This window comes from Ambystoma mexicanum, chromosome 5q (genome assembly GCF_040938575.1).
Source record: "Ambystoma mexicanum isolate Mex_15411 chromosome 5q, UKY_AmexF1_1, whole genome shotgun sequence".
Taxonomy (NCBI): Eukaryota; Metazoa; Chordata; class Amphibia; order Caudata; family Ambystomatidae; genus Ambystoma; species Ambystoma mexicanum.
In genome coordinates, this window is record NC_090933.1 from 403,260,115 (window position 1) to 403,272,779 (window position 12,665).

The 12,665-nt window shown below is 48.9% G+C and overlaps 1 protein-coding gene across 2 annotated transcripts in view; it reads left to right on the forward strand.

Annotated features, from left to right (window-relative positions):
- The window catches only part of MIB1 (MIB E3 ubiquitin protein ligase 1), an 863,979-nt gene extending 852,486 nt beyond the window's left edge, over positions 1 to 11,493 (forward strand). Inside the window, exons 20-21 of one of the 2 annotated variants that reach the window (XM_069620891.1) lie at positions 4,380 to 4,480; positions 11,000 to 11,493. In XM_069620891.1, the coding sequence (XP_069476992.1) occupies positions 4,380 to 4,480; positions 11,000 to 11,140 (242 nt within the window). In that variant the 3' untranslated portion in view covers positions 11,141 to 11,493. Of the gene's footprint in view, positions 1 to 4,379; positions 4,490 to 10,999 lie in introns of both variants that reach the window. The other variant, XM_069620890.1, reaches the window with a different exon arrangement.
- Positions 11,494 to 12,665: the final 1,172 nt, after the last annotated feature.

The following is a 12,665-nucleotide window of genomic DNA, read 5'->3' on the forward strand; positions in this document are numbered from 1 at the left end:
GAGGCTCCTCATACCATCAGCCTTCCCGGTCCACAACCCAGGAGGCCTAGAAAGGCTGTTCCAAGGCTTTCGGTGCAAGTGGTCCGTGCTGTCGTTGCTCCAAGGAATGCAGGCGCTGAAGCAGGACTGAACCAGCCAGGACGTCGGGCCCCCACTCATGTACCCCAGTGCTGGACGCTCTTGCCCACAGACATACCCTGGAGTTTCAGCAAAAGTGTCTGCGGATCCCTCTGGTGACCAGGCAGGAGCACCACATCCCTTAGCTCCTGCAGGAGGTACGGGACATGCTAAGAAAGGGGGTGATGGAGCTAGTTCCAAGGCAACTCCGAGGCTCCAGCGTCTACTCCAGATACTACTTCTTAGTGAAAAAGAAGACCGGGGGCTGGAGGCCCATTCTAGACCTGAACGTCAAGTCCAAAAAATTCAGCATGGTCACATTACAGCACGTGCTAGGCCAACTGGAGGAAGGAGACTTCTTGTCGTTGCTTGTTCTGGAGGACATCTACATCCACGTCCCCATTCACAGGAAACATCGGAAGTTCCTACGCTTTGTAGTGCAGGGAAGACACTACCAATTCAAGGCCCTCCCTTTCAGCCGAAAGTCGGCGCGCAGGGTGTTCACGAAGTGCCTGGCACCAGTGGCGGCCCATCTACCTCTACGAGGGATACACGTGTACACTTACCTGGACGACTGGCTCATCTGGGCCAAGTCAAGAGAGGTAGCCGTCGAACACACGGAGCGGAAGGTCCAGCTAGTGACAGATCTGGGATTCTCCATCAATTATCCGAAGTCCTGCTTGAAAGCCATCACAGAATGCACTGTTCCTAGGAACCAGGCTCAATAGTCTCCTGCCTAGCGTCGCCCTCAGAGGATTGGGTAGCGGCCATGCTGGGGAAAGTGCAACGGCTGTTGTCCCTGAAGACCACCGTTGACTCCCTCAGCAGGGAGTTGCGCTCCTGCCACAAGTGGGAACTTTTTTTCCACGACTGGGTGGACCGCATCTTCATCAAGTGGGGCTGGCCCTAGATCGATCGTTTTGCGACGGCGGCGAACTCCAAATATCTGAAATTTGCCATCAGGTTCCACCAGCCAAGGAACATGGGGGGGACACGTTCTCTTTCCCCATGGGAAAGCCTGTTTCTTTACGCATTCCCGATGCTAGATGATACTAGTCGCCCCGACGTGGCCAAGGCAGATTTGGCACCCGGACCTTCTCAGCCTGTCAGCATCGCCTTCGGTCAAGTTGCCAGTGGTCGTGGATCTGCTCACCAGAGAACAGGCGCAATCCTGTATCACGACCCAGGATCGCTGGACCTCGGGGCTTGGCTCCTGCAGCCCTAGAGTTTGGAGGATACGAGTTTCCGGTGGAATGCGGGGAGTTCTTTGCTAAGGTTGGAGCGTAATCAACTCTTACGTGCTACAGTCACAAGTGAAAGCGTTTTGCTACGTGGTGCAGGTCGCACAAGATCACCCCTCTGAGGGTCACGTCCCTGCAGATTCTTCCATACTTGTCTTTGGCCAAGGCGGAACTGGCGCATGCCTCTATTAAGGTGCATCTGGCGGCTATCTTCAGCTACACCAGGTCTCCAGGAAGATCTTCTTTTTTGTTCCCACCATCTCGTTAAGGAGTTCCTCTAAGGACTGTCTCAATCTTTCCCGCCGGTGAAGGCTCCTGCCCCGGTATGGGTACTCAACGTGGTGCTGACGGGGCTCATGGGAGCTCGCTTCGAGCCTATGCATCAGGCCCCTCTCAAGTTCCTCTCGTGGAAAACGGCTTTCCTTGTGGCCATTAACTTTGCTAGGAGGGTGAGTGAGATCCAGGCCCTATCCGGCAAACAGTCATATCTGACGTTCCACGAATCGAGGGTGGTGATACAGATGCACCCACCCCTCCTTCTTGCCAAAGGTTCTGTCGGAATTCCACCTCAACGAGCCTTTGTTGTTACCTGTGTTTTTTCCAAAGCCTTAATCACCGGCTGAAAGGGCCTTGCACTTGCTGGATGTTGCTCGTGCTCTGAGGTTCTACGTGGCTCACACAAAGTTTTCGGAATACGCCCCAACTGTTTGTGAACTTTGGTCTTGTGAACCATGTTGAAGCTGTATCCAAGGCTTCCATCTCCAGGTGGCTCTCCGGCTGTATCACACACTGTCATCGGTTGGCAAACCGACCGCTGCCCGGCCGTCCGAGCACCCATTCCACCAGAGCGATTGCTGCCCCAACAGCATTCCTGTCTGGTGTGCCCCTGCTGCACATCTGCAGGGCTGTTACGTGGAGGTCTAGGCACACCTCCACAAGGTTCTGCTGCACTGACAGGGATTCCAGAGAGGAGTCCAGGGTCGGCCAAGCAGTGCTACGCAACCTGTTTGCTTGAGGGGAGTCTGTTCCACAGGTAAGTGTTGCTTCTGTTGAGCCTTGCCACCTCCCGTGGTTGTGTAATGTTGTACTGCTATGTATTTGTTATTCATGAGCATGTGAATTCATGCCAGACCAAATCTATGTGATCACTGCACCGCCCACAACTGCGCCGATGAAACTGTCGATGCCATTTACGGCGCAACACAGTGATCACATAGATCAATTTGCCCACATTCCCCTTCCCAAACCCTCCCACCCCATTTACCTTTACAGCGGCACACCTCTGTGTGCGATCCACACTCCTCTATCCCTGTGGTGTCGGTTCCTCCCAATAACGTGTGTCGGAGCTGAAGCCGCGCAGGGTGCGTATCTTTTTTTCTTTCTTTTTTTTCCCTTTAACTTTCTTGTCCTCCGCTTACCGCAGTGGTAAGTGGGGCACATCCCCGCAGCTCTGACTCCCGGAACTGTGCCCAAGAAGAGCAGGGGACACCCCTGCAGCCCCTGCTTTACTTGAGCGTAGTAATGGGAGTCAGTATTTTGTGTGCCCCCGAAGTTGCAGTGACTTCGGGGGCGCACAAATCAGGGCGAGATTATGGTACGTTTCCTGCCACACCCCATGCTGGAGAAGGAACAAGTTACTTACCTGTAACTATATTGTTCTCAAGCATGGGTCTGGCATAGATTCACATGTGAACCCTCCCTCCTACCCCTCTGTGGCTCTTCTTGGTCATACTGCCACTTTACGTGCTTACCAAATCTAAAGATGGCTGCCAGAGGAGGGGCCTAGGGAGAGGGCAGTCATTGGCTGGGGGCAGTATGACCCAGAGTGCAGTGATTGGTTTAGAGGAGGAATACAGTTTGTAAGTGAAAGTGAAACTGTTTTTTCTTTTACCAGCCTAACGTCAGGGAATATTCATGAGAATGTGAATCCATGCTGGAGAACAATAGTCACAGGTAAGTAACTTGTTCCTTTCCCTTTGTACTGGCGACTGCTGGTCAGCTGTGGAAAGGGCCACTTCGCAGCATTGGCAACGAGTTAAACCTGCTGCCTTACTTGCTGTGAGGCCCGTGCACTATGCAGGGGGAACACCTGGGTGGGGTGGGGGGGAGGGGGGGGGTGTGTGTGTGTGTGATCAAATTGACCACTACAATCTGGGGGTGTGGCCTAGCAACCCACAGACCCAGCAGAGGGCGGTAACGTTCGAGCTGATATGGGTGAGTGCTTGCTGAAGTTCAGTGCAATGATTGAAAATGTGGGCTACACCCTCCCTATGTACTGCTCTTTGGATGTTGGACACCTATGGTTAGGTATTTGAGGTGCTGAACACCTATGGCATTATTTGAGATGTTGGACATCTATGGTTAAATATTGGGGTGTTGGACACCTAAGGTAGTTCTGTGGCGTTGGACACCATTGAGTAGTTAGGAGATATGTTGGACACCTCTGCTTAAATGTTGAGGGTTTGGACACCACAGTTGAGTACACCAGGTGACTGGCTAACATGCAGTTGATGTATAAATGTGTGACGCTTTTGTTCTGCCTACAGTATTTTTTGGCGTCACCCACAGACGGAGTGGTTTGGGAATACCACTGGTGCAAGTGGTGATGACCATTACACACTGTAGAGGTATGATGGGACCTAGGGTCCATGTAGTATCAGTGGTGGATTTTGGATTAAATTGTATGGTGACTTAGGTTTTGTGGTTGTACCTCGTGATGCGCAAGTGTTCTTATTGTGTTATCGATTTCTCATAAGGGGGAGATATGTTGTAATGTACTTTCTTCCCGTCTGGCCCACTTCGCATGAATGTGATGTCCTTAGAGTTCTCTGGTGGGAGAGCTGACTGATCTGTAGAAGACCGTTGGGGGCAGGCTGTGAGAGAGGGTGTGTGTCGGTAGATGTTCCCTAATGTGCTGGAGTCCTGTGTAACCTGTGGGCCTAAAGAAGCGTTCCTTTTGTGCTAGCGGCGCCTGGTCATCTATGGAAAGGGCCGCTTCACAGCATGTGTTTTCTCTTTCAGCAACTGCAAACATCCCCGCTTTACAGAAAGACAAGGACAATACCAATGTCAATGCGGATGTACAAAAGCTCCAACAGCAGCTGCAGGACATCAAGGAACAGGTAAAAGAGGTTTGTTCCCTTTGCTGTAAACACGATTTGGAAAAAGAATATCATTTGCATTCTGTAATCGACTCTTCCAGATAACTAGTTAAAGCACTGGGTGGTTTAGAAATACTAAAACCATTTAATTGCTGCATAGAATCACAGAACTTGACCTCCAGCTAATTTACCAAAATAGCAATTTTAACCGAAAAATAAATCTATGCAGAAGAGAAAGGTCTACAAGAAAACACGGTAGCAAGAAATCTCGCCACTAAGCGTACACGTAGGTCTATATACGACAAGTATACATGCCCTGTGGGAATTGGGCAGAATAGGAAAAAACAGGATGGATCTTGCCAGCATGAAAACTGTGTACATAAAACAATTGATCGCGTAAACACTATGAAAAGTCCTTGCAGAAGTTATTGGACTAACTTTTTCATGTCAGCCAGAGATTCTATAGTGCAACGTCGGCCATTTGGGCCATGGTTTTTATTCCAAGTTCGAGTGCGGTTTTTACCTTTTTACGTTCTCCCCAACAATTTAGTTTGTCTATAAGCCGGAACTATTGCCTTAGTGTACATATAGGGGAGTGATGATGCGTGAAGAGGGACAGAGTTTGTGGATGTTGTTAGGTTATTTACCCTCCCATTGACAGCCCATGGGCCATGATCATCCTATGGCCATTCCCACCCACTACCTGGCCCCCCCCATCCTAAACATATATCCCCTGGGATCTCTTTGAGCTCTCTCAATCAAGCAGTGTCATCGAGCTTAAGCCTGCCAGGGTTTTTTTAAACAATCTTCTGAGAGTGAATAGCTTAATTTCATGCAACTGTAAATCACTACTGGTGTAATAAATGTCTTAACCAAGTGTGCCTTCAGCCACTTGATTTAGATCTCTTGCATGCACTAAAATCCAGTTTTTTAAAAAAAGCAACGCAAAGCCAACCGTTTTGGATTGAAGTATTAGATAAGCAGTTGTCGGGTACTGACACCATACGCCCAGGTACTACCATTTTATCAGTACGTGGTAGATCTGTCTTTGGCTGGGGCCTCCCTCTGGAACAGCCTCCCTGCCACTCTAAAACTTGAGGAGAACCATCTCCGGTTCCGGAAGCACCTCAAGACCTACCTCTTTTCTTCTGCCTTCGCTCCCCTTCTCCCCTGCTGATCTGTTCTCTCTTGGCACTGTGCACCTGGCCACCTTCTGTCCTTCGGACCCAGGTACCTGCTCACCCTGCCACCCTCCCGCGCTGCCCCCGGGCCACCTCTTGCACTAAGGTCTGTATCTGTACCCATACAGCCCCCCACCTTTTTCTTCCTGCACTTATCAGACCTACCCTGTCTGCTGCCCTAAACCTAGCACTTGCAAATTGCTGGCTGCATTACCACTGTTTTGTTGCCTTGATTATTGTTATTTATCTGTTTCTCCTCTGCTTTGCACTTTCCACTTCTCCCCCCTTCCATGTACTTTTCCCCTCCCCCCTCTCCCATGCACTTGCGCGTTCTCAATGTCACTGGGCCTAGTAAGATCGCTGTTTTGTTCTCCCCTGTTCCCCTCCCTTGCCTTGTCGCGCTCTGAAACACTTGTGTACGAGCACAATAGAAATAAAATATCATATCATTCATATCATATCCCAAGCCTACCCAAAACTCAAACTGGTGGCTTTGCCAATGCTTGTTCTTTTTTCTCCTAGAATTCCAATTGCCTGCCAGACCAGCAGAACAACTGCTCAAGCGTTCAGTTGTTGGATAGGCTGAGTTATGAGTGAGCGTGTCGCTTACCTCTGTCCCTTTGAAAAACGTGGGATTTGGGAGAAGAATCTGGTGGACGCTTGATAGTTTGGGAACCTATTTCGTGCCAGAGCTCAAAGCGAGCAGTGATCTGTGTAACCACAAAAATATAATCCATGAATGGAGGGTCAGATTCTGAGGGACCATTGTCCCATCAGGTGTTAGTGATGACTAAATGGGGAAGAGCCTACAGCAGAGGGGCGTGAAGTGAGGTGGAGCAGAGGCCTCTCTGCTAATTAAGGCAGTGTTCTTTATGCTGGCTGGGTCTGTGGCTCAGTGGAGGGATGCATCCACTGCGGAGGGCACAGATTCTAGCCTCCGATGCGACTAGTTCCATTGAGTTGGGGTACACTAAACATTTGGTAATCGCCGGCAAGATGCAGATGTGAGAGCCATGTGCTTTACATATACCACCTCTTATGCAGTGGTGTAAATGGAAAATAATTGGTGGGAGATCCCACAAGGGCTGGGGGCGGAGTTTGGAGGGGCGGTGCCCGAGGAGGCGGGGATAGGGGGCGGAGCTGGCAGTTGACCTCCGATCAAAGGAAATGTCCAAAATAATAGTTTCAAACTGCGCTATTTCTTTCATGCTGCCTCTTTTCCAAACTATTTATCAATTCCACTTTAAACCTCTTCCATGGCACTGGTGATGAGTTACTTCACTATGTATTGCATAAATAAATAAACTGGGTCGTGGCTGAGGAGTGTAACTTCCTCTTGTGACCTCTTGCATGGGGTCACCAGAGGAAGTTAGTTTCCTCGCGAGTGCTTTTATTTTATTTTCCCCAGCGAAGAGCAGGGGTTCGGGGCGGCTGACTCTGGGCGGATCCGAGATCCGGCTCCACATCTGGTGGTGGATCTCGGATTCAGCGAGAGCCGGCCCAATGACCAGCCCCGCTCTTATGTAAAGTGCAGGTGCGCAACGCCATTGAGCTACTCGAGCTTCAGCCTCCACCCTCTGTGATGTGAGCTGGGGGCGGGGCTTCCGCTCATAGCTTTTGTTAGTCAGAGAGGGGAGCGAAGCCTTTCCTGAAACTTGTGGCTTTAAAATGTTACTGTGTTCGTGCCCAGAAATGTATGTGCACAAATGCAGCAAAACTTAAAAGCTGCTAGTTTCAAGAAAGGCTTCCCTCACCTCCCTGCCTAACAAAAATGAAATGCCCCCTCCCCACAGATGCGAACGAACATATAACCACGTTATTTGTTCTTTCACATCCGATGGGAAGGGGCTGATGTGCACACTTGCGAGGGAAGCCTTTTCCGAAACTAGCAGTGTTAAAGGGTGTTGCATGTTAGCTCATTATGTATGCATGTATGCAAGGAGTGTGTATGTAATGTATGTGTGAATGAGTATGTTGTTTGGGGGATAGGTGTGCATGTAAATGAGCAAGTGTATGGTGAATGGGATATTTAAATGAGTGGATGTGTAATTGCTGGTGCGCTTAGGTGTAATGCCGGGCCTCTACCATTTGATTATAGGGCCCCACCAGGGCTTTAAGGGGGCCGAGCCCTGCCAAGCTCAGAAATATGGTCCTGACGTAGGGCCCTGCAGGGCTCACCAATGTACGCTGGCAGCCCCGGCCGCTAGAGGACAAGGGCGTTTTCCTGAAGCTCTCGCTCATGTGCGAGGGCTTCAGAAAAAATCACTGTTTATCCATAATGGAGTAATCCAATAATCCATAATAACATAGTATAACATAACATAATGGTGGTGCCAGCAACTGCGAGGCATCCCTTTAACCAAAAAATGCCTGTGGCTAGTGCCACCATTGTAGAAGAAAAGGTGAGGCCGTTGGAAGCAGAGGCCTTTTTTTTAAGCCCGAAACTCCTGCTCATTCGCATGAGCTTCAGGCTTTAGGATAAAAGGGCTCTGCTTCCAGTGGGGGGGGGGGGGACAGCGTCGCACGTTTTCAGCCTTAATGGTGCTTCTACCCCCTCGCCAGGCATCCCTTTAGCTATGAGATGCAGTGATCACCCGATGGTGATTGCTGCTTCTCTTAGCTAAAGGGATGCCTGGTGAGGGGCAGTGCCACCATTAAGGCTGAAGGCGCGTAGCGCTGTCCCCCATCAGACATCTCTTCAGGTAATAAATGCAGATATCAGCATCCTTTCCCCAGGGGGTGGGGGGAAAAGGGTGCTGCTCTCTACAAACGGCTGCCTGTCGAGGGTGCCTATAGCCCATAAAGCCAGGGCTTGTCAAGGGGGCGTGGCCTACCTTCACCATTAGGCTACGCCCCCTTGCTGAGCCCTGGCTCATTTTCCTGTTACACTTAAGGCACTGTGCCCCACGCCAGACAACACTTGTAGTAGAACAGAGGGGGTGGAGCCTCAAAGTTTGCCCCGCCCACTTTCTGAAGTGGCCCCTCCTATCACCAGTTATCATTCCCCCCCCCCCCACCTCGCGAAATGTAGGTTTTGTAACTTTTGTTGCGCCCCTGGTCAGGTGGTATAGTGCCTGCGGTTTCAAAGCTTGCTCACTATCTGTTTGCTGTACAGATTACACAAAGGTGGCTGCTTCAAACGTCTAACAAAGAGCTCAGACCACGGTGCAGTTTTTTTTCGCCAGGCAAGGTGAGCGGGCAGGCAGTCTCAAAATGGGCACGTCGTCCCAGAACTTGATCCAGGCCGCATCATCAAACCAAACACTGAAATATAGTCGAATTTATACTGTTACTTTGCGTCATGCCTGAGCTGTGCTTCCTAATATTCAATAAATTGCAGAGAGGGTTCCTCTGTTTTTTTAAGAACATGACACAATTATTAAAATCACAATGTTTTCTGTTCATAGTTATTCCACCCTAGTTTGGAGACTATTTGTCGGCGACAAAACGGTGCTTGTAACTTTCACCTTGAATTTTTAAATTAGTTGCAGTACCCCTGGCCCCCTGCTGAGACAGAAAGACTACACACATTCTTCTTGTAAGTGCTAGGCGGTACACCCCTTTTTGGCGCCGCCGATTCGGCAAAGGCCGGTTTGGCGCACAGGCCAGTTCAGCGCGCCCATCTGGCTCCGCTGATTTTAAACGCCCTCACGCCAAAAAGAGCTTAATGACCTGGTTCCTCTCCAGCGCACCCAATGTGGGAGCTGCCCACCTAGTTTATTGGGAGTTCCTCTGCTGTTGAGTTAGTGTGTCGTGGACCTGGATAATTCCGCTTGCACCCCTTCCCCTCTGCCTGGTAGCCCATGCTGCAAAGCTTTCTTTCACAATGCCACTGACTCACACGTTCATATAAGTTCTGGCCATTTTAATACCAGCCCTTCAAGTTTCTCGGGGCGGGGGTTGGGGGAAGGGGTGGGGGAGGTGTTAAGCCACTCCAGTATTTTCAGAAGATTAAAAGTCTTGGGCGGCATCTTCCCTGCAGCAGGCGCGTTAACCCGCTGCTCTACATTACCAGTGACAGTTGTGGGAAACCCATGCTGTACCTCGATTTAGTCGACGGTGTACTCTTCGGAATCCCCACCAGCAAGGAGTTTGGGGCAGGGGTGCCTGCAAGCGAGATCAGCGTCAGTGCTGCACGGAGAGGTAAACCTGGTGAATGTGACAGGGTCAGGTTCCATTGCAAAGGCTGGCTGGGTTTGGGACGGTGTCAGTTACTGATGCTACCGACCCCAAAAAAACCTGCAGATTGCGTGACACACCTGATTCCTATTGGGTTTAATAATGCGGCATTCGTGGCGCCAAAAGATCCCGCGGCGAAACGTCCCAGCGTCGAACTGGGCGCGCCAAAATGTCTCCTGCGCCGAAGCAGTCGCGGCAAATCGTCCTGCTCCGAGTGCTAGGATCTTTAAAAATCTTCAGCAATACACTGGCGCCACCTAGTGGAGAACCACTGTGTATTTTAAAACGAAACCATGCGTGTTAAGTATATACAATACAAAGCCAACTGGCTCCTAGTTAGTGATTAGAGCAGTCTGCAGCATTATACGCGGCTGCCCGACACTAAAACACCCAGAACATTGGATACGTTTCAGAATTGCAGTTAACAGCTGGTCAGAGGCACTCCTGCCAAAGTGGCTTGGCCTCAAACCGCAGTGCTCTGCAGAATGTTACTGCAGATTCCGGTCCACTGCCCCTAGCCGAGTTTATAAATGACAGTTACTTACATGGCACCATAGTTTGGCAGCTTGATTTTGGTCATCCACTTAAAGTGAGCTCCTTCCTTGAGAGGGTGCCTACAGATGCTTTATTAAACACATTTTTAATTGATGTGTTTTAGTTTGCATTACACCTAAATTGGAAAATTACCAAACAGTCATCATATTAGCAAAAAACGAATCTATACATTGGTATTGTAAAATGTTGTTGAAATAATTCAGCATAAATGTACCTTTTTTGTTCCAAAGCCGTTTAACAATCCAAATCCTGCAGATTCATTATACTTAATTTTTTCCTATTTGATCCCTAATACTTTACCAGACCTTAATGTCGATAACATTATCAGTTCCTCTTTTCCTAATACACGTGTAAAACTAGGCCAAGAAGTAACCGGGGATGACGCTGGTATGACGTGCATTGTGGGCGTGGATTGACGATAGGACTGTCTCATTGATTTATTGTGTCAGATTGACACTCCCAATTTTACTTGGATAAAAAAGTGCCGCGCCTGTCCCAAACCTCTGGCGCTCTGGATGAAATCTGGCAATGTGTGCACTGTGGGTATATATGTTTCACGTTTTCTAGCGCCTCCCTGCCCTAAACTGTCTGGCGCTCTGATATGTTGTCCTCTCTTGTGTTGCAGACCATGTGCCCGGTTTGCCTGGATCGCCTGAAGAACATGATCTTCCTCTGTGGCCATGGGACGTGCCAGCTGTGCGGAGATCGAATGAGCGAATGCCCAATTTGCCGCAAGGGCATAGAAAGGAGGATCCTCCTGTATTAAAACTGGAATCCCTTACCCACGCTTATTACGCTGATCAAGTCTCAACTAGCTTTACGAGCATGCCATCGCCTTCCCATGGCTTAAGTCTCCGATGTAGCACGCGCTGTGAACTCCACCAGAAGCAGTATTGATACAATAATCATTTGGGATGCATTGATGGCCAATCCAATGTTAAATTATTTAGGCACTTTCCATGTAAAAAGAAACTGTGTAAACACGTGTTTTTATTGTTTTTCATTGCAGCGTTAAACCATTTTGTAACATACTATGTATAATATGCTTACGATTCTGTCGTTTATGAAATAATGTGGTCCGGAAATCCTTTCAAATTAAACCAAGGACTGTAAATGTGATTTTTTTTTTAAAACATTTTTTTCCCTGACTAAGACAGTATACTGACGTAATACGTAGCCTGGATGGTAACCACAGAGAAAATGACTAGTATTGCTCTAAACCCTAGCATATTTTGCTGTCTTTCAAATCTGTGGTGCTGTCTGGCCAGAAAATATTAGGAAAGTTGTGCAGCTCTGTTGCATGAAGGATTTCTGTTTAAAGGGTGCCACCCTCCAGCAGATCTCCAGTTAATAGTGTCAGACTGTATATCTTGCCATCAGTAGAATTGTCTTACCCGCCCTGCCTTTGCCGTCAGTGTACATTATCTCTGTGTTTATCTCAAATCGTGGGTTTTATATTGTATTGCATTTAGTAGCCGATTTTCCAGCTGTGACATTAACTGAATGTGTCTGTTATGTTGCTTGCCCACAAACCATTGCGCTGAACGCTAGAACTGGAGACTGCTTTAGAAGCACAACAAACAAAACGAATGACTTCACGTTTCATAACTGCGTGTGTCTGTAGTTCTAGCAACCTCTTACTCATAAATGGTGTTAATGTTATAGGTATTTGTACCGCAGACGGTCACCACCGGAGTGGTCCCCAGGTGCTCTGGCGGATCTGAAAAGGAAGGGGCGTGGGGGGTTAGTAGGGTGTAGCGGGAATAGGACAGTGAGAGTAGTGATGTCCTGTTGGCAGCTTCGCTGAGGGTTCTCTGAGAGGGTCACAGTTACTGGAGGGCATTATGGTGGCAAGGTGGTCCACTGTTCTGCATCCTCTATTGGCAAGCAATGCATGCTTACATGGTGTAATGTGACTAGTGCTTGCCATTTCAAAACCATGCGACTGTCTTAGTGGCTGGGTCCCAACTCTGTTTTCATCTTGAGATCGGCATACTCACGAGCTCTCATTACCATTCAAATTCGAAAAAAATTACATTTGAAATGAAAGCAATTCAAATCGCAAAGTATTGAATGTTGTACGTGCAGTATCCGATGGCAAACCGAGATCTGCCATGCGTGGACTGCTGCTCCTATTCCTTGATCGGGAGCAGAATTCTTCGGGTGTTGGGGGGAATTTCAGCGACTTCTTATAATGCACACTAGCGTCCGTGTACAGTTAAGAATGATCTGGGGATGAGGTTGCATCCTTGCCAATCCTTATATCTTTTAATTCTCTACTACATTTCAGC